Raw genomic sequence first — 20,654 nt, 5'->3', positions numbered from 1 at the left:
CATATCAACTGTATGTCTAGCTTATGTCTAGACCATCCCAATTTGGGGACTGTGGGTGTGTTTCTTCAAAGCCTCCCTTCAGCCATTTCTGTAATCCCAACCGTCCTCTCCAGAAATAGCTGTTCTTTTGTGGCTGGGAAGAGTTAAAGGCCACATGGACCCTCTACGGCCACATGGTATGACCCCTCTACGAGATCACCACGAGGCACTTAACCAATAGGAATGCATCTTCATGGTCTCCGTTCTGAGCAGTGGCGTAGCGTGGGGGGTGCAGGGGGGGCCGGCCGCACCGGGCGCAACATCTGGGGGTTAGGGTTAGGGGGCGCAAATCCACGGGTTAGGGGGCGCAAATTACTTGCCTTGCCCCGGGTGCTGACAACCCACGCTACGCCACTGGTTCTGAGTCAGGCTAAGCTCCATTTTGTCATGGGTGTAAGCCTTGTGTGGAGTTTCTGGGACCTTGTGCAATCTGTCAGTCTCCCTCCACCTGCTGCTGAGAGCTTTGGAATATAGGGACGTGCCCTGAATCAGGCCATAAAGGAACCTCTCTACCTTAAAGAAATGGTGGGAGAAGCATGGGGTGTTGATCGTATGGGATGTTGAATACAATGTTAAAGTCCTGTTTCGCTTTAAAAACCATGTGCACCTTTCTTCATCTTGGGGGGTACATAGCTGTGTTTTCACTCTCCCCAGCACCATCTAAGCAGAACCAGAAAAACACTTTGCTCTTCTCTTTCTCCAATGTTGCAATATGAGTTTCGGGGGACAAGACCCTTAAAAACAAAAAATGTCATCTGCTAGCCTGCTTGTCTCGTTTTGCAATGCAGTATCTATACATTTAAAGGTTTTCTGGTATTTTCATAGATGCATAGTTCAGTTTATCTATTCTGAACATCTTTAAATGAATTTTTCTCAGGCAATTAAGTGGTTGCCAAAGTACAGGCATGCCTCGTTGTATTGCACGTCACAGATATTGCTCCTTATGAGGATGGGGGTGCAACTGCAGGCAGCCCAGCCACGTCCAAGGTAAGGAAATCCCCCCCCCTGCACCACCACTGCCCCTTTTCTGGACACAATAGAGGAGTGGGTTGGTGCTGGAGCTGTTTTTCCCCCTCCCACCTCTGCAGCCAGGAGGGCCTGGATTAATAGTACAGTGGTACCTCGGGTTACATATGCTTCAGGTTACAGACTCCGCTAACCCAGAAATAGTCCCTCGGGTTAAGAACTTTGCTTCAGGATGAGAACAGAAATCATGCGGCGGCAGCGAGAGGCCCCATTAGCTAAAGTGGTACCTCAGGTTAAGAACAGTTTCAGGTTAAGAACAGATCTCCGGAACGAATTAAATTCTTAATCAGAGGTACCGCTGTATAGTGTAAACATGACTTTTGGATGCACTGGGAAACAAAAAAAAGTGTGACTATCTTTATTACAACATTCACTTTGTTGTGGTGGTCTGGAACTGAACCCACAATATCTCTGAGGCAGAGGCACCAACTTGGGCCCCAGTTTGTGGGTGCCCCGCGGTGTGCTCAACATGATGACATGCGTTGCTCGGTCTCCGCTTGCAGAGAACACAACAAAAGTGGGGGTTTTTTTATTAATTCCTTCCATGCAGCTCAAAGTGACATATTTGGTTCTCCTCCCCATTGACCCTCACAATGGCCCTGGAAGGTAGGTTTGTCTGAGCTGCAGCAACTGATTAAATGATAGCCGGTCAGCCTTTTGGATTGAGCAGGGACTTGAACACCAGCCAAATCAGGGGTCCCCAACCTGCAGCCCATGGGCCGGAAGCAGCCCACGGAGGCTGTTTAACCAGCCCCCGAGCCGCCTCCGAACCGAGCCATCCACTTGGCGAGTCCCCACACGCTGCACTAAACTGGCGCAGCGCGGTGCAGGGACTCTCTTCTGCGGCGCCAGAAATCGCTTCTGCACATGCCCAGACGCTGGAAATCGCTTCTGTGAAGGCACGATTTTAGGCATCTGGGCATGCGCAGAAGCTATTTCTGGTGCCATGGACGTGCGTAGACGCAATTTCCAGCGTCATGCTGCGCCGGTCCAGCCCACGGAGGATCTCCACGGGAGTGATCCGGCCCATGCCCGGTAAGCCTTGCCGACCCCTGAGCTAAGTATATAAGAACCATTGCGGGATCATATCATACAACAGAGGGTCATCCTGCCCAGCTGCTGAATGCATTGTCTTAAATTATTATTATTATTATTATTGTTGTTGTTGTTATTTAAAATGCATCTATTTTTATTTTTATCCTGAGGTACTGCAGTGGAATAATTCAGAGGCTTCATACCTGAGCAGTACAAAATTGATAATATCGGCTGCTTCACAGCCTTTTACTAGTGCTGAGGCACTATTTTTCCACAATTTAGCTGCATGTGAAATATAAAGTATAGCTAGAAGGGAAAGTATAGTGTTGCATTAATCAGCCGATGGCCAAGATCCTGTTTCATAGCGTCAGCAGAAAGTCTCTGATCTGACTCTTGTGTAGAAATAAATCCTCTTCACCACAGTAAATAAGTTTTTTTAAAAAAAAAAAGCTTTACTTGCAGAACTTGGTTTCTAAACATTTAGCTATAGACAATAATTGTTACAAAGCAACAAAATGATACATTGCATGTTAGCAATGGGTTTCAGTCTTTTAAAGTCCAGTAAATCTCTCCCTCTGACTGCTTGCTGTTTAGAAACAAAAACAGCCAAAGAAGTCTTGTAAACTGCCATGCCATATTGAGGGAGGAGTCAGTGTTGCTGGCTGGCTCCTATATATTTCTCTCGGCTGCATGTCTGAGGTTCCGAAGAAAGTCACAGAGCATTTCGACTATTCCCAGGGAGCACTCCTTTGCCCTTGTAGCTATGAAGGCAGCCATTGTCTTTCTGCTCCTCTCCCTGGCATGTGGCTGCAACTCTGGTAAGTATCGCCAATACTGTTTATGTCTCTTTAAGATGGAGGTAAAAGTGTGTGATCAAAGCCAGAGATTGGCAGTGAAAATAAACAGAACCTTAAGAAGAGCCAGTCCCTTCCTTCCTTAAAACTTGAGGAAAAACCACCATTTTATCCTCTCGACAACCCTATGAGATAGATTAGAGTGTGTGAGAAAGCGACTGCCTCAACATTCACACCATACAAGCATTATGATACCACTTTAAACGGTCACAGCTTTGCCCAAAGAATTCTGGGAGCTGTAGTTTATTAACGGTGCTGAGAGTCGTTAGGAGACCCCACTATCCCGCACAGAGCTACAATTTGCAGAGGTCCCTTGGGAAGAAGGATTAATTGTTAAGCCACTGCATCGCTGTTATTAATTTTACACTCCTAAGGCATGAAATAAAATATGTGTAAAAAATGTAATTTTCAAATCACTTGCTCTTCAGCTCTTCTTTTTCTTTTAACCTAGGTTTGATTTCTTGTATTGCTGTCAATAACATTGTGCAGAAAGGGCTTTTTAAATCGGATTCGGTGTTTCAGGAAGAACTTTCAAAGTACACAAGTGACGTCCATGCGATAAGTGGTGTACTTAAAATGAGAGCAAGTGTATTCGAGTTGTCTTTGCTCCCCAAACTGGCTTTGGTGGATCTGGCGGTAATCTTCTTTTTCTATTTTTTAAAAATGTCCTTGCTTTTATTGCAGTTGAACCTTAACTCTGACGGGTCGTCGTAACATTTTCACAAATGCTGTTCAATTAAGAAAAATCATGCTAATGTCCACATACTGAACATGAAAGAATGTAGAATCACACAGGTTTCCAGGGACTTGAGTAATGTTTAAAAATTAGAACAAGTTTTCTATCTACTAGAGAATGGCGAAATCCTGGACCACTGGACTGGGTGCAACCTAGCCCCATGTGGTCTGCAGTGCCATCCTAGGCGGTGGCAGGAGCTGGTGCCAGGCTCAAAACAGGAAAACTGGTAGGAAAACTGGAAGTTGTGTTTGCCACAACTTCAACCTCTCTCAGTCCTCTCTTACGTTTTGGTTTGTAGTTGCACCTGCAAGTTGCACAGTGCAAGTTTAGTGCTCATTTCTGCAGTATTTGCAAATAGATTTTATCTGGACGTAAATACACAGGATCGCTCCGTCGCTAGAGCATGAGACTCTTAATTTCAGGGCTGTGGGTTCAAGCCCCACATCAAGTAAAGATACCCGCATTGCAGGTGGTTGGGCTAGAAACACCCTCAGGATCCTTTCCAACTCTGCAATTCTATTCTTCTATGAACACAGAAATGAGCACTCAACTTGTGTTATATTCTGCTACGTTCCCAGAAGTGGCTTTTACGTTCTGTGAAAGCTCATTTATAACGCAGAAATCAACAGTCAAGGATATGTGAAAAGGGAATAAATTGCTGTGTGGAGGCAGTCTCGGTAGACAAAGTGGTGCTTATGAGGTGGCACCACTCACCAAGGTAGCTTAGGCTCCCAGATGCTCACTGATATTAGATTTAACATGGGCAGCCAGAGGTCCAAGAGCGTATGTACTCCAGCGGGGGTGGCTTGTCAAGCAAGCTGAAATCCCCTCATCTGCACAACTATTAAAGAGCCAGGAAGCCTGTCCTCTTTTGTATCTGGCCAGCCTAGGTATCACACTTGTGTTAGATATAATATCAGCAAGTTTTTGTAAAGGAACATGTGAACAGGTGTGTGGCCATCCCAGCATCCGTCATGTAGACATAAGCACTAGTGGAGGAAGAGGAGTGGAGGGGAGAGCGCACCGCCCCGGCCATCGCAGCTGCCCCCCCCCGCCAGCGCTGGGCACCACGCCCTCGCAGGTGGCCAGCCCCGCCCCCGCCTGCTCTCTGCCCCCCAGTGCCGGAGCATGAAGCTCCGCCACTGGACACAAGGCATGGTGCTCGAATAGCACTAGGTCAAAACTACCACAACAGTGGTGTACAATTATTTTCCGTATACTCAGTCAATGTTCTCCACTCTTCTTTAAACATATGTTCTTCTTGCTCTCTTGTTCTATGTGTTAAACCTGCAATTTCTGCATATTCTAACATCTTAAGTTGCCAATCCTCTTTATCTGGGACCTCGCTCATTTTCCATTTTTTGGCTAACAAAACATGGGCTGCTCTTGTTGCATACATAAACAAGATTTTCTGACACCTAGGAATTTCTGTCTGGGTTATTCCTAATAAAAAGGACTCTGGTCTTTTGGGGAAGGTAATTTTAAACATTTTTTTCAACTTGTTATAAATCATTTCCCAATATTCTTTTACCTTTTTACATGTCCACCACGTATGAAAAATGGTCCCCTCCTTTTCTTTACATTTCCAACACATATCTGATCGTACTTTATACATCTTAGCCAACCTACTCGGAGTTGGGTAGCACCTATGAATCATTTTCAGATAGTTCTCTTTCAATGTGTAACATGCAGTAAATTTCAAATCTCTTTTCCAGAGTTTCTCCCAGAGGTTTAAATCCATATTGTGTCCTATATCCATTGCCCAGTGGGTCACTGAAGCTTTCACTAGTCCGTCTTTTGTTTCCCATTGCAATAGAAAGTTATACATTCTCGACAAGAGTTTATCCTTGTTTTGTAATAGTTCTTTTTTAAATTGTGAGCTTTGGTCCAAAAACCCAAAAACGCTGGTAGCGTTAAGATAAATTCAACAGTGTAATTAATGTTTGAATGGTGTAAAAATGGGAAATTGATTTGAATGGTTATAGTAAAATATGCAGGAATGGAAGATATGTAAAACGAACCATGGAAAGAGAAGAGGGGAAGTCATTGGATATCAATAAGTTTGTAAAATGTCTATTTCGAATTGTAAAAATTGAAAAAATATATATAAAAAAGACTAACACAACAATGGTGAGGGTAATCTGCGAAGATGTGAACTTATCCCATATTGCTATGTTGAGAGGACTTTATGCTGAATTTTTTTCTGCCCTTTTAATTTCAGGCTGATATACTGAAGCTGTGCTGACAATTCGAAGGAAATCTTCAATAACATTGCAGGCCATCTGCCAGCAGCAGTTGCCCAGTACTGCTCACTGAACGATGCACCCTTTTCTCTTTCTGCTTTCACTGATCAAGCCCTATCCTTCCTTTAGAGTATATTCATCATGCTGTACAAAACCAATGAGAAACCTCTTTATAATATTCCTGAATAATTCAAGCTTCAAGTTTCATTAAAATTCCTTATCTTGTTGCATTCAGGTAAATTACAAACGATCTCTGTGTGTTTTCCAGCAGTTACAGCAGCAATTTGGGTCTCTGTAACATGTAGTGCTGTATGGCTGATAATACTTTTAAGGAGTTTCACTTTCAATCTTGCAAGTAACTGAGGCAATACAACGGCTTATCCACTACAAGTAATTCAATATGGAAAAAGACGGTAATTGGTGTGAGTCTGGGTAACTCTGCCAGTTCCAGGAGCATGGGGAGGTAACAAAGGTGAATTCTGACCACTGTCCCTTCACCATCTTGGCTCTGTCTTAAGTCTGCAATACGTGAAAGTAAACTTCAGTTCAAACCTTGTTAAATACAGAAATTGTCTGCATGAACATACAGAATCAACACATTCAATTTAATTTGAGAAATGATTTGGAACATGCATGGAAATTGCATTTGTGGTGACAACTGCAGGTGCAGGTTTTTTCATGTTTGTTTATTTTTATTTGACCAATTGTGGCTTCCCATATGTACCCATAATGAAGAACCTGCATGTCTTGACCGCCACCCATGAATGCTGGTTTGCAAACAGCAGAAGCAGCCAAAAAAACCAACGCATGAAAATCAACTGCAAAAAAACTACAGTGAAAATTCTACATGTTTAAATAATGTAGTTATTTTACAGGTTTAATTAACATAGTTATGATAAAAATAATCTCATTGAAAGAAAAATAATCTCATGGAAAAATATTGTAAAATCAGTGCCTCATATAAATATTAGCAGCAACTTTTTTTTGACTCTCGTCTGATGGACCAGAAGGTAACTCAATATCAGACCCTGAAGGTGTTTCTAAAGCACAGGAGCAGCAAAGGTCTTTTTTTCCAGCCAGTTGGCATCCCCAGCTGGGGGGAAAGGGATGCAGGGGTGAAAGCCTTCTGTTTGTGCCTCAGCATGGGGGAAAGTGGCAAAGTGGGGTGGGGTTAGATAGAAAGCTGTTGGGCAGAATGATCCCTACTGTCTCAATTTCCCTATTGTGCCAAAAGGTGGAAGGCGATTGAAAGTCAATCAGTTTATTTCTGCATATCAATGATAGCACTTGTGATAGAATCCATTCCACAATCATCATCATCATCATCATTTATTATTTATACCCCGCCCATGTGGCTGGGTTTCCCCAGCGACTCTGGGCAGCTTCCAACAGAATATTAAAATACAATAGTCGATTAAACATTAAAAGCTTCTCTAAACAGGGCTGTCTTCTAAAAGTCTGGTAGTTGTTCTTCTCTTTGACATCTGGTGGGAGGGCGTTCCATAGGGCGGGTGCCACTACCGAAAAGGACCTCTGCCTAGTTCCCTGTAACTTGGCTTCTCTCAGCGAGGGAACCGCCAGAAGGACCTCGGTGCTGGACCTCAGTGTCCGGGCTGAATGATGGGGGTGGAAACGCTCCTTCAGGTATACTGGACCGAGGCTGTTTAGGGCTTTAAAGGCCAGCACCAACACTTTGAATTGTGCTCAGAAACGTACTGGGAGCCAGTGTAGGTCTTTCAAGACCGGTGTTATGTGGTCTTGGCGGCCGCTCCCAGTCACCAGTCTAGCTGCCGCATTCTGGATTAGTTGTAGTTTCCAGGTCACCTTCAAAGGTAGCCCCACGTAGAGCACATTGCAGTAGTCCAAGCGAGAGATAACTAGAGCATGCATCACTCTTGGTGAGAAAGTCCGTGGGCAGGTAGTGTCTCAGCCTGCGTACCAGATAGAGCTGATAAAGAGCTGCCCTGGACACATATCCAATGTTCCAATGTATCCAGAGCAGCTGTAGGGCAATCTAATGACAGATGAAGTGATTTTGGCTTGATGACTACATGTGAACCTGAAACGAAACAAAAGCCATCAGTATTATGAAGGGGAACCAATATCCTAACATGGCTGGTTTCAGGTCAACAGGCAGTTGCTGGAACCAAAAGCAAACTTGTCAACAATGCCATCATGTTCACTTTGCGTGGGGCATAATTGCTCATGAGTTCTGGGGCCCCACTGAAAGTGGGAAACAAAAACAAAAAATGTGTGGCTTGCTTTATTGTGATATTCGCTTTATTGCTGTGGTCTAGAACTGAACCCACAAGATCTCTGAGGTATTGTCGCAGACTGGCTGGACACGGGAATGGTGGGAGGCACCAGCTGGGGAACTCCCAAGGGAAGAAGGCTCAGAGCCTGGGGATTGGTGGTGGGATGATGATGAGTGGGAGAGGGAGAAGTGGGAGCAGACTGGGAGGAGGAGGTGTTGGCAGAGGCGGAGCTAGCTGCTCTGGCACCCAGAGTGGCGCACGTGCTGTGCACCTAGGGGCGGGGCTAACCGGCTGTGGGGGCAGGGCAAGCATCCCAGGGGGCGCCGCCCACAGTGAGTGTCCCTGGGGGGCGGAGGGCGATGTCACCACCCCCTTCCTCTGCCAGTGATTGTCGGAAGCTGAAGAGGTAACATGGTTTATTGTTCAGGAAGAGGCTGTGGCAGAGGGAAGTCCAAAATCAGAATCTGAAGCAGGAGAGGAGGGAGGCCAAGAGGCAGAGATGAGTCAGGCTGGTGAAGAAACGCAGGTGTCTCCCTCTCCTGCTGCAACAAGCTCTCCTCCCCACAGTCTCCCAGGACCAGAAGAGGTCTGAAGACAGAGGAGCAGAGACAGGCATGCCAGCATAGTTTCAGATTGCTTGGGAAGGACCCGGGGGGAGGATGAGATTCAGACAGCTGTGGGAAGGCAGGGACCTTCAGCCTCCACAACTGCCTCATAGGGGCAAGACCTACGGAGAAGAGTTGCTGTGCTCATTAGGCCTGGCTCTCCTGAGCAGGCCTTGCTTCTTCAAATAAAGAGTAAACACTACGTACTCTGTGTGATTTATTGCTGATTTATGGCTCCCTGGCAGGTATGCCTGTATTAGGATTGTGTATTTTCAATGTGCACTATTTTCAGATATTCTATTCATTCTCAGAGATTTTCATACCTGAAATTTTAACTTACAAGGCTGCCTGCATCATTAGAGACAACTTGCTTAGAGTAGCTGGCATGGGAGAGGAGCAAATTAATTCCCTTCCTTCTCCTATGCAGTGTGCCAGTCAAAATCCCCGGTTGCTTTTAGCAAAAGAAAAATATATTTGGAGATCCAGCCAAGAATCTTCCACAGACTATGTGATTTGACTCTAATTCTCATCATGACACACACACAGCCCAGGCTTTCTTAAGAGTCATACCTGGTGTTCTAGAACACCCAGAAGTACTATGAAGGGCAATTGTCTGTTTCTATGGCAATTTCATGAAGGTTCTTCACATGAAGGGGAGGATAAATCCCTGCAAACGGAGATGGGTTCTGCCTGTTCAGAATTCCATCTTCTCCTTAAACTGTCCACAGCCCTGTTGACAGACAGCAAGGAAATATCCTGCAGAAAACACTGTTGCCCACATCAGTTAAATCTCCAAGGGCAAAAGAAGGTGAATTAGCACTCAGTGGCCATTTAAGAATTGTTTTAGTTTATATCCATTTTTTTCCTCTGTTTCATGTGCTGTATAGTTAGTTACCTGACTCTTTTGGAAGTCGATGGCTGATTCTGGGCGGGGGTTTAATACTGTAAACGGATCACTTAGATAGTGCAAACTGGTAATCAGCAACACAAGGTTTTCTATTTATTTATTTACTGGGTTTCTCCCAGGAAAGGTAAATCCAGATTAAAGAGAGGGAGAAATACAGGCTGGTATTTTGATGACGACAACTATGCCATGTGGAAGCTACAAAAGATCTTGGATGCATGAAGAGCCCCTTCCCACAATAAATGGTGGCCACTGTGAGAACAGGATGCTGGACCAGATGAGCAGCTGGCATGATCCAGTAGGCACTTCTTATGCAGGAGAGGCCTAATTCTTCCATTCTTGGTACTTCTATCTCCAATACAACCCAGATAATACAATGAGACTCTACTGAATTGGTAGCAGTCATGTTAATAGCTAGCTATAGATCCTGCCAGCTCAGTGCAGGGTACAATAGAGCTACCCTAAGTTTTCCCCCAGGAGGATATATCCAAACTAACCTTTACACAAATTCGCTCTGTGTTCTTCATTTCTTAGGCTTTAGACTAGACTGCCATCATGAGTAATGGAGGTTGGGTGGGCACATGGAGGCCCCATCGTCCACGAGGACCAGTCATGGCCCAGTATTCCAGCCCTGGGCCCAAGTACAACATACCGGGAGCAACAGGTAAGCAAACAGAAACAGAAGTATAGTGGGGTTTAAAAAGTTGATTAAAAAAAAAAAGGGCTGGACAGCAGGAGCAGTCTGCCAGGCTGGCCCACCTCACAGAAATTGATCAGGGGTGGGGGAGCTCCATATTCCGGTACATATTTTCCCTTTGGGGGCATGTAGAAACTTGAAAACTCTTAGAGCTTGGGTCCCCTGCTGGCTCTTGGCCGGGGACACCAGTCCCCTCTGTACCCTGTCCCTCTCAGCTGCCCTGGTGCCCCACAACTAGAAATGACTGAGATCAGCTGCATCATCATAGGAGAACATATCTTTCCAGGTTCGATCCCTTGCATCTCGGACTAAATGATCTAAGGAAGCAGGGCCAGGAATGTCCTTTGTCTTTGAGATACTGGAGAACTGCAACCAGTCGGAGGCAACGCCTTACTCCTGAGCTCTGTGTCTGTCCTTTTTCAGGTTATATCTCGCACATCCCTACCAAAAGGAAAGCCCCTGCCTACAGTATGTATGGCGCAAAGCCCCCATCCAGCAAAGACAGAGTTCCGGGTCCTTATGATGTGCAGGGCTATATGACAAACAGAGGAAGGCAATCAGCTCCGTCTTATACAATGGGTGGTCGATTCAGAGTGAAAAAGGAGGTTACCCCAGGTCCTGGTGAGTAATAGTCACCCATCCAAGGTATATGTTGACGGCATCTGCTAACCCAAGACTAAGGTAGAGTTTGGGTGCATCGTTCCAAAACTGGCCATTGGAATGATTTCTTATGGCTACGTTGAAAAACATGCGGTGTCATCCTCAGATTAAATAATCCATATGAGTTGCTTGCTCAGACAGAGACTGGACTGATTCTGTTTGTTCAGTTTCTTTTTTTCTTTTTCGTAAATTTATTTATTTGGTTTTTCAATTTAAAGTTTTACAATCAGGGACTTCCGGGTCAGCACCAACGATGAATGGCGGAGTTCCTCCGATCGGAGGAACGGGCTCTGTGGAAATTGGGTCTTCCCGCCGCGGCGAAGGTGGGGCCCCGCTAGAAATCCCAGGCGGAGAAGCCTGGGAACGTGGGGTTCGGCAGAGCACCAAGAGCGCCTCCCCTACTCACGAGGAAACCCCTTTTTGGGGCTCCAGAGTGAAGTGGGGTGAGCAGCGCGGTGCTGCGAACCGATCGCTATTTCCATGGAGGGAAGCCGCGCAGCCATCGCCGGAGAGCGCTGACTTTTTCCTGATGACATTTGGACTCTAAATCAAGCACCCGTGAGTAAAAACGGAGAATTGGATTAAGAAACCTGCAAAATTTATGAATTAGGCACGAAGCGGGAAGGTGTAAACAGGAAATCCGCCTTCCGTTTTTGTATATAGATTGAAGCAAAGACCTTGCAACCTAATAGCCTGAAAAACTGCTTTAAAGTTGGAAACTTCCTGCATCCATAACCAATAAAACCCCCTTGGAAGCAGGAGAAAAGGGGGGGGGGGAATTTGACTGTTTAATCCTGCAGGAGGAGAGTAAAGGAATTTAAGTTTCCATTGTCCCAAACCTGGGGACGGGGTGTCGGGACAGAAGCTGTTTGAGACGTCCATTGATTGAAAGTGGAGCACTTTGACAGATAGTAAAAAGAAAAAGAAAAAGAAAAACGAATTAACTTCAACGCTACTTTCTGCATTTCTGCTTTTTAAAGAAACAAAGTATTTGAAATCGAAAGGAATTGAAATCGAAAGTAATCTCCTTTGTTGGATATATTTTAAAAATGGATACAAATAGAAATTGTGTCCCCTAGAGGGAGCCCGTCAGTTTGTTGTTGCAGCTTACTTGGAGACTCTGCAGATGTGAGATTTGGATCGTGGGACCAGCCGTTTGACCTTGACTTTGAACAGAAATGTGTTGGCAGGAAGGTTTGGTGTCTGCCCTTGGCATGACTAATGCTTTGCTAGAGCAGCTGCATGAGAAAAAGAACTTGATGCATGAAAAATTGGACCTGATGAGTGCTGTGGCCAGTGAATATGATTTAACAGGGAATAAGGATAAAGAAGTTATACAGCGATCAATTCAGGAACCTGGTTTGACAAGGCAAGTCCAAGGGCAGATGGAGAAAGAAGAGGCAGTGATTACTCCTCAAACAACACAAATGGAAAGACCCAAAGTCCTGCAGGAACAAAAGCTACTGCGTTGGAAGATTGAACTTGGAGACTGCCGGGAAGTATTTGAAGTCAAGGAAGCTTTTAACTCTAGTGGGACTATGAAACAGGTGAACAACTATCTTCTGGATAAATATTTTTTGGATTACAAAGATGAAGATGGGGAGTGGGACTGGGGGGAAGGGGCCAATCTGATGAAGGAAAATGGAAACTATTATCGGATGGAACCCTCCGGAGACCCACTCCCCAAGAAACCAACAATTGACAAAGAAGTGCGCAAGCACAAACAGGAACAAAAAAATTTGCAGAAGGGGCCTAGAAGAGATTTAAGGGCCTCGGACATTAGAACACCAGATTGATGGACTGGATGTAATGGACAGAAAGGACTGACATGACCTGAAACCAGGAAGAAGGGACGTTGGATAAAAATTAGAGATATCAAGGGAAATTCTTTTGTTAATTTTGGAATTAGTGCAACATTAATGAAATTTGAGGGAATATGCTGGAAAGGAATTAAATTGGCTTTAGTAGAAATGATTTTAAGGAGATATGTATGAATATGATGTAAATTTTGAAATTTTAAGATTTTTAAGATAAGATAAGGTTAAAGAGATTAAGGTAAATTGAATAACAGACTATATTAAAAGATGGAAAGGTTATCTTGATTAATAAATAAGAGAGATTGTGAAGATTAATCATTTAAATTAAAATTGAGAAACATGGGAAGAATTTGCTGAAATAACGAATTAAACTAGAATACAAAAAGGGAGGTGTGAGGAGATTCAAGAATTAAGCAAATGAAAAGTTGCAATCTGAGATTTGTATCTTTCTTCTTTCTTTTTTGGGTTTTTTCCTCTTGTTCTATTTTTTGCTGTATATTTTCCTCTTTTTTCTTTTTCTTTTTTTCTCTGTGTTTCTTGTTTTTCTTTTTGTGTTTATGTATTGATGAAATTTTGAATAAATATCATTCAAAAAATAATAATAAAGTTTTACAATCAGATATCCAACATACGTCATAAGGTTCCATAGAATCTCCTGGACTTCCCTCCTCCCCTTTGTGGGTCCTATCGTTAATCATTTCCTCCTGCATCTTTTATAGTAATCCAACTGTTTGTTACGTTTCAACGTGCCTGAATATTTTTAGAGAATAAAAAAGCTCTGTTAAAGGCTGCATCTGGATGTTTGTCAAAAGTGTCCTTGAATCTTGCCACAACATCAGGCATATCTCGTATGCTACTGTTGGCTTTAGGTTGAATTTTGTCTTAGTTCTCAGTTTAGGCTGCATTTTGTCTTGTTTCTTGGTTGTATTTTTTATATTGTGCCATGTCAATTTTGGGTAAGCTGCTTTGGGCAGAATCCAAAGAAGTTCTTCCACTAGTGCAGGAGTGGGGACCATATATTGACCCTCCATATATTGCATTGTCTCTAGTCACTTGGCCCTGCTTGCTGGGGCTGGTGGTCATTGTGGCTCAACTAGTTCAACTAGCCTAAGGATTTCCACTTGCGCAACAGAACTTCTCCCTCTCCTCTCCCTGCATACCTCTGCACCCTCCCAGGGCCGGCTCACAACATTTTGGCATCTGAGCCAGGCCCCAAAATGGTGCCCCTGCCCTGCCTGGGAAGAAGGGGTGAGAGAAAATCTATATCCAAAACGGGGGGGGGGGGGGGATATCAGCATTAGGTTCTGCTGCCCTGGCAAATTCAGCCACCTGAGGCAGTCACTTCATCTCATTGGCCACAGAAGGGACACCCAGTTTCCTGCCAGCTCGTAGGGACATAGATACTTTTTCGTCCACCGGTGCATACACCCGTTGTACCAGGGACAGTTCTGTGGTACAAATTTGCACAAAACATACACTTTTTTGGCATCCTTCTGTCTAGAGAGACAATGGAATGCTCCTCAGGGGGTGAAGTCAAACTGCCAGAGAATCACAGCGCCTGCTGTGGCTGCAGAGACCGGTAACTCGTAACTACTGCCTCCTGTGCTGTTTTTGCTGCATTCGCAGCACCACCGTGACCTCCCTGGGGTACAAGCCTGGGCAGTGTGTGTGGAGGTCCTGAGCTGCCCAGAAAACAAGACCCACCCCCTCTCAGCCTCAGTGATGTGGTCCAAAGGAAAGCAGAGCAGTACATCTGGCACCAGCTTGGCTGCAGGAATTGCCAGAAGGAGGCATACAAGACGCCGTCCAACCATCTTAGGGACTCCACTCAGGATTTGTGTGGTGTTTCCTCCTTAGCCTTTTCTTCTCCCGAAAACAAGGCAGTGGGTATGTATATGCATAAGGTAATTTATATGGAGAAACTAAGATGGTGAGTGGCTGGGGTCTTACAAGCACCACACGGTGAAGAAGGCCCGAGTGCCATAGAATTAAAGTTAAGAACAGGAGATCCAGAAAACACCTGTTGTCTCTGCAACTCCCAATAGCATCCCTGCTTCCCACACTACATTCTATTCCTTCTGTATCTGCTGTTTTATATTCATCCAACCGCGGTCTCATTTGCAATCAGAATAAATCATGCAAAATGTACATTCATCCTGCATTTTAATTCACATGCCTTAGTCAAAATGTGATGAGGGATTTACCCTCCCTGCACGCAGAATGTTAACTTTTTAATTAACAAAACTGTAGACAGCCCTTCAGAGGCTTTAGGACATAGCAGTCATTTTGGCATGGTGAAAGATGAGCTTTAATCTAATTGCATCCATTGCCTTCCCATCTACCTAGCCTCTTACTCACCAGAGAAGTCACGGAAAATAATTTATCAAAATGCTCCTGCACATTCTATGTCATTCAGGACTCGTGGTTACAAAGTAGACGCCACACCAGGTAAGGCTTATCCCTTATGGTTTTGTTTTTTGCTTTGCTGTTGTTGTTGGAAGGCATCAAACATAGGTTGTCTTAAGAAATCTATCAATGATGAAACACAGTGCATTAGCTCAGGTCTATACATGTTTACTTGAGAGCAAGTTCAGCAGGACTTACGTGTGCATGTTTAAGCCTAGGGGTGTAGTATTATGCTTCTGCCATTCAGAAAGGTCTTCTCTCATGGTGGTAAGGCTGTGGGTGGCTGGCATCATGCTAACCCGGTATTATTAGCTTGCTAAGATATCACCATTCACAAATTATGAAAAGAAGAGCGCCTAGCCTTTGCAGTTAGAGGATAGACTTGGTGGAAGTGGGAAATAGCTTTTTATGTTTTGACCTGTGAACTTGAGTGCTGGAGAGAATGTGCACATGGCCTCTGGAGGAAAATAAAATTAAGAAAACTCTTTTGAAATGGAGGAGGCGCTGAAAAGCAATTTCTGAGATACTGTATTGCGATGGTTCGATGTTCTAAGACAGGTGTGGGGAACCTTTGGCCCTCCAGAGGTAGCTGAACTACAGCTCCCATCAACCCCAGCATGGCCAAAGGCCAGCGATGATGGGAGCTGTAGTTCAGCAACATCTGGCAGACCAATGGTTCCCTACACCTCTTTGAAGGAAAACGGTCAAAAGTTTCCTAGGTGGTATTCCTGAGCACTTAGGCCAACCTGAAGTAGCTCTTTGGATCCCAGCCATTACCTCCCTCCTCCTCTGGCTCTGCTGGAAGTCTCTGGTGCTCCTCCCAATGGTCCCCATGTTCCTCTTTCAGGTCCCAGCGCTTACACGATGCCTGAGGTCCTTGGACCGCACACAGTGGCCACCTCCGCCGGCCCTTCTTACTCCATGACAGGGAGGAGTAAGCTTGGGCGTTTTGATGAAGACTTGCATAAGGTAGACTGCTGGTTCATTTCATGCCTTGTTTCTCTGTTGGTTACCAATAGTCAAAGTTGTGCCTGCTCTGGTCCATTTTTCTGAGATTTGTTTTAATCTTGATTTAATGCATACTGCTGGTTGCTAGTGCCAAAGAGCCAATTTATGCTCTTTCATGGGGGTCTGAATGCTAAAATTATTCATTCAGGAGCAGATAGAAATCTGGCTGTGATGCACTGTTCGCTCTTGCCATGGTCATTTTACCAAACTTTTTGCAACGCCTTTAATCTTGTTTTACCCCTACTTTTTAGCTCCAGTTGTGCAACATCTTTTACTCTAATTTTCACGTGTCCTTAAAAATAAAAATAAAAAAGCAACTCAATGACAGGTCCTATTTTCATATTTGCTTTTTTATTTTACAACTGCACTGATAAATCATTGGGGAGCGGAAGATAATTAGTGAGAGAAGTAAAGTGTTGCCACGGTAGAAACTATATTCAATGTATTTTGGTGTAACACAGGGAGCTGCTCAATTTTCCTGGGAAATTAGGAGATATGGATTGTATTATTACTTCATCTATCGGAATCCTGTTCCTTCTCTTACAGACCCCTGGTCCTGCTGCATATCATAAGCCCGATACAGATATCTACAAAAAGAGAGCGCCCAAGTATTCTATGGGCAGTCGAAGCAAGGGTCTAAGAGCTGGGAAAACACCTGGGCCTGCAGACTATAGTGTAGGAAAGGTGAGAAGCAGCTTCCTTTCATTCTTAATTGTTTTCAGCAATTATTACTCCCATGTACGGATATTCTCCTTTCCTGGCAACAGAGCCTGAAATTGTGGGATGTGAGGAGAGGGAAATGTTTGTCCTAATATTACAGAAACAGAAGTTAGAAGCTGGTCATAGGTAGCTTAGCAACCCTGTTCATTTTTGTTAGACGTAATTACCAAACCATCAACTTGTTCTGGCCCATGCAAATAATTACTAGTGATATTCTTTATCTAGATTGGTCCATTTGTCGCACGGGTCTGATTGGGACATCACATTTCTGCTTCAAGAAACCATGGTTTGTTGGCTCAGGAGCAAGCAATGAGTTGGAGCAGTCCCTCCTCTCCTTATGCAGCTGGCTGTCAGAGAAACTTTCTGTATTGTTGAATGACAGTTTGCCATGATGTATAGTTTTAAAGTATAGCTTTAAAGCTCTCTACAAGCCAGGATTGTAAACCGAGAACAACCAGTGGTTTGCAATCCTGGTTTACATGGTGTGCTTAGACCAATTTCCAGGCTTGGATGTAATGCAAACTATAGTTTAACAAACCAGTCTCTTCTGCTGCCAAACACATGGTTTGACAGGTTGGGAACATAGTGAGACTACTCAGTGGCGGAGGAAGCTTCTCTGGCACCCGGGGCGGGACACCGAGGGGCAGGGCGAATCGCCCAGTGACGGATGCGCGACATCTGTACGGACTGCGCATGTGTGGCGACCATACAGGATGCCACACATGTGCAGTCCGTACGGGCTGCCGCTCTCACGCAGCGGCAGCCCTACAGAATGCGCACGCATGGCAGCCCATACGGTCGCCGTGTGAGAGGCAGCCCATACGGACACCTGTATGGACGACACGAGAGCGTGGCAGCCCATACGAACGCTGCGCGAGCAGCGCCCTTACTGTGTGCGCCCTCGGCCGCTCTACAGCTGGGGGGAGGCAGGGGCCATCTTATCAAACCCGCCCCCCCCCCGGGTGGAACCCGGGGTGATCTGCCCCCTCCACCCCCCACTTTGTACGCCCCTGAGACTACTACAGGTGTGCGCAAAGCAGTTTGGGGGTTTTGTGAACTGGTGAACATGAAAATCGCATGAAATTTTGTTTGCAAGTGTGTGCTGCTGGATCTTGAAACTGTACACACTCCATTTCCAGAATCAACCATGGTGCTACTTAATTGCATATGAAGTTACTCAGACCAGAAGAAACAAGATGTTGAAATTACTGTTTATCTCCAAGGGTCCACAATGCCCAGGATATTCATCTAGCTCCTCCAGCAGTATTTCATGAAACACTGCCCCAGTTGTGCTCTGCAATTATTAATTATCTGTACTTAATAGTTCCACTTAACATTCCATTTAAAATGCTTCTTACTCAGTAAACCAGCAGGAAGCAGCCTGTTCTGTTAAGCAGAACACAGAGATCAAAGAACAAAATGAAGAATCTGTTAGCAGAAGCCTAGCCTGTGTCACCTAATATATTTTACACTCCTTCTGCTTCTAGGTATCATTGCTCAAATCTTGTGCTCCAGTTGTCACTTTTGGAATCAGACACTCCGACTACACAACACCTCTGATTGTGGACGTCTGCTGAATTCATCCCTTGTACAGAAAATGATTTTTCTACTGATATTTCTATATCATGTTCCTCCACATTTTAACAGTTAACCACCAGCTGTTTAACTGCATTTTTTTACAAATACCAGAGCTAAAGGACCATTTAAAATATTCAGAAACTGATTACCATTCAAGACTGAAGTTCTGTCCTCTGATGAAGGGATATGCCATAAGCCCCTCTTGTGAGGAAGACAAAGCACAGCTCACACTTGCCCTACTCTTTGAGCCCAAGGAATACATATCTAAATGCACGTCGGCATTCTGACAACTAGTGTACAATTAACGGTGTCATTCTTCATAAAGTAGGATCCAATATATATTAAATATATATATGTATTTGTGTAAAAAAGCTACTTGTGTTCCTGATCCAGAATTATTTCATGGAACTTGTTTGTTGCAATAACTCACATAAAAAGTATTTTGTATATTCCATATCTTCAGCTGAGAAATGTGTTTTGAAATAAATAACTAAATCAGGAATAAATGTTTATTTCATGTCCTAGCTATAAAATAAAACATCAGTTCTTTTGTAGAGGGTTCACTACTCGAAAACTGTAGGAATATTCTGAACTTGAAAAGTAGAATGTTAAGCTTTTTCATAGAGAACTAGCAGTAATAGTGATAACAATACTGCCTTGCAGCTCAGTCAGGATTCTCACCCATTAATACTGGTACAGCAGCTGAAATAATTGATGCTGTGAATGGTTGCATCCCCTCCTGCACAAAGGTGTAGAGGGGAACCAGGATCTCGCCAGTTCCCCTTCCTTATCATCCTTTGTGCATTATATTTATTGTGTTCATCCTCAGAGCAACTCTGTGAGGAAAGCCATTTCACAGATGAGTATATGAGGCTGCACCTGTTTCCCCCCCCAGGCTACACAATAAGCTCATAGCACAGATGAAACTTGTTCCAAGCCCTACTCTGTTCACTTGACCACAATTTAGACAGTAACTTTATTACGGCATAAGCTTTCATGGTCTACAGTCCATAAAATCTGTTAGTCTTTAAAGGTGCTACAAGATTGTTTTTGCTGCAAAAAGCAAATAAACTCACTCTCTTTCTCACCGTGCTGTAGCAACGGAATGTCAGTTGAGATATCTTTCAAAATAAAAGCATAAACTTCTTTATTTAGATTTATTTTTCAAAAGCCTCCTAGCACATGATGTGGAATATCTGCGATCAGATCTCCCAATATCTTTTTAGAGCTTTAAAAGGAGAGGGGTATTTAACCCTTTCCCTTGACACTGAAACAGTTAGCCCTGCTTTGAGACAGCAAGGCTATCGGCTGTGGGAGGAAGCTTTTGAGCAGTATTTTTGCCCTGATCTAGTTGCACTGGCTCCTGCCAAAAACTTTTAAGTCTAGAACAGGAATGGCATGCTATGAAGTTTGTCTGGCTTGGAAGCCAACTGAGAAGTGTGCTTTTAATTTTCTGGCATTAAAAAATGATAAATAAATCATAGTGACTTTAAAGAATTCGGCATCTTTTGACAGCATCCCTGAGTTGAAGGTTGCTTAGCTTTTCAGTGACCTCAGGTTCCTTTTGCCCATTGCATTTTTAGGTGTACTGTACACCTAGAGATATGAGGTGAATATGACAAACATTATTGCAAGCACATGTATCAGGACGGGTACACTAGTCTAAGAGCTAAGATTCACTGCGTGTCTCTCTGGAGTATGCATTTAGGGGTTCACAAACTGGGGCTTGCCGCCTTGTCCCTCATTCAGAGGTTTTAGAAGACAGGCTCCTGGAAGATTTTTTGACTTGCCCTCAAAAACATGATACCGATCTAGTTAGCTCACTTGTTCTAAAGAAGCAACTATCTAAAGAAGCAACTATAACATTGGGCAGCAGCCTTTATTGTCTTACATGCAGGAGCAAATATTTGCTTTCCTAAGAACAGCCAAAGGTTACTAAGAAAGACTTTAGAAACTTTTTTGGCGGGTGGGGTGTGTGTAACATCCTGTGGCACAGCTGTGCTTTAACAGGTGAGGGCTGAAGGCTCAGGAACAGCTTGTGGGATTGTTGCTGCTACTGTATCTCCCTAGC

At 44.2% G+C, this 20,654-nt stretch overlaps 1 protein-coding gene and 2 long non-coding RNA genes across 3 annotated transcripts; 2 read left to right on the top strand and 1 right to left on the bottom strand.

Annotated features, from left to right (window-relative positions):
• The first annotated feature begins 2,162 nt into the window (after positions 1-2,162).
• On the top strand, positions 2,163-6,705 carry LOC308481771. The gene is made up of 3 exons (XR_013988868.1): positions 2,163-2,918; positions 3,406-3,590; positions 5,912-6,705. It is a non-coding gene; the product is annotated as an uncharacterized lncRNA (long non-coding RNA).
• Positions 6,706-6,789: 84 nt separating this feature from the next.
• Positions 6,790-10,293, bottom strand: LOC308481782. Its single transcript, XR_013988895.1, has 2 exons — positions 10,195-10,293; positions 6,790-7,992 (listed from the first exon to the last, which is right to left on the bottom strand). It is a non-coding gene; the product is annotated as an uncharacterized lncRNA (long non-coding RNA).
• CIMAP1A (ciliary microtubule associated protein 1A) lies at positions 9,420-19,089 on the top strand. Its single transcript, XM_081014443.1, has 7 exons — positions 9,420-9,601; positions 10,232-10,361; positions 10,818-11,015; positions 15,218-15,319; positions 16,125-16,246; positions 16,832-16,969; positions 18,493-19,089. Exons 2-7 carry the CDS (start codon positions 10,253-10,255, stop codon positions 18,580-18,582), a joined length of 759 nt encoding a protein of 252 aa, XP_080870569.1. The 5' UTR covers positions 9,420-9,601; positions 10,232-10,252; the 3' UTR covers positions 18,583-19,089.
• The last annotated feature ends 1,565 nt before the right edge of the window (positions 19,090-20,654 follow it).

This window comes from Podarcis pityusensis, assembly GCF_964106645.2.
Source record: "Podarcis pityusensis genome assembly, chromosome: 1".
NCBI lineage: Eukaryota > Metazoa > Chordata > Lepidosauria > Squamata > Lacertidae > Podarcis > Podarcis pityusensis.
The sequence above is the reverse complement of the archived record's forward strand: the minus strand, read 5'-3'. Positions and strand labels throughout refer to the sequence as shown.

Coding starts and splice junctions, on each gene's coding strand:
- CIMAP1A (XM_081014443.1), top strand. CDS start 10,253: ATGAGTAATGGAGGTTGGGTGGGCACATGGAGGCCCCATCGTCCACGA. Junction 11,016..15,217: donor GGAGGTTACCCCAGGTCCTG/GTGAGTAATAGT, acceptor CCATCTACCTAG/CCTCTTACTCACCAGAGAAG. Junction 16,970..18,492: donor CAGACTATAGTGTAGGAAAG/GTGAGAAGCAGC, acceptor TTCTGCTTCTAG/GTATCATTGCTCAAATCTTG.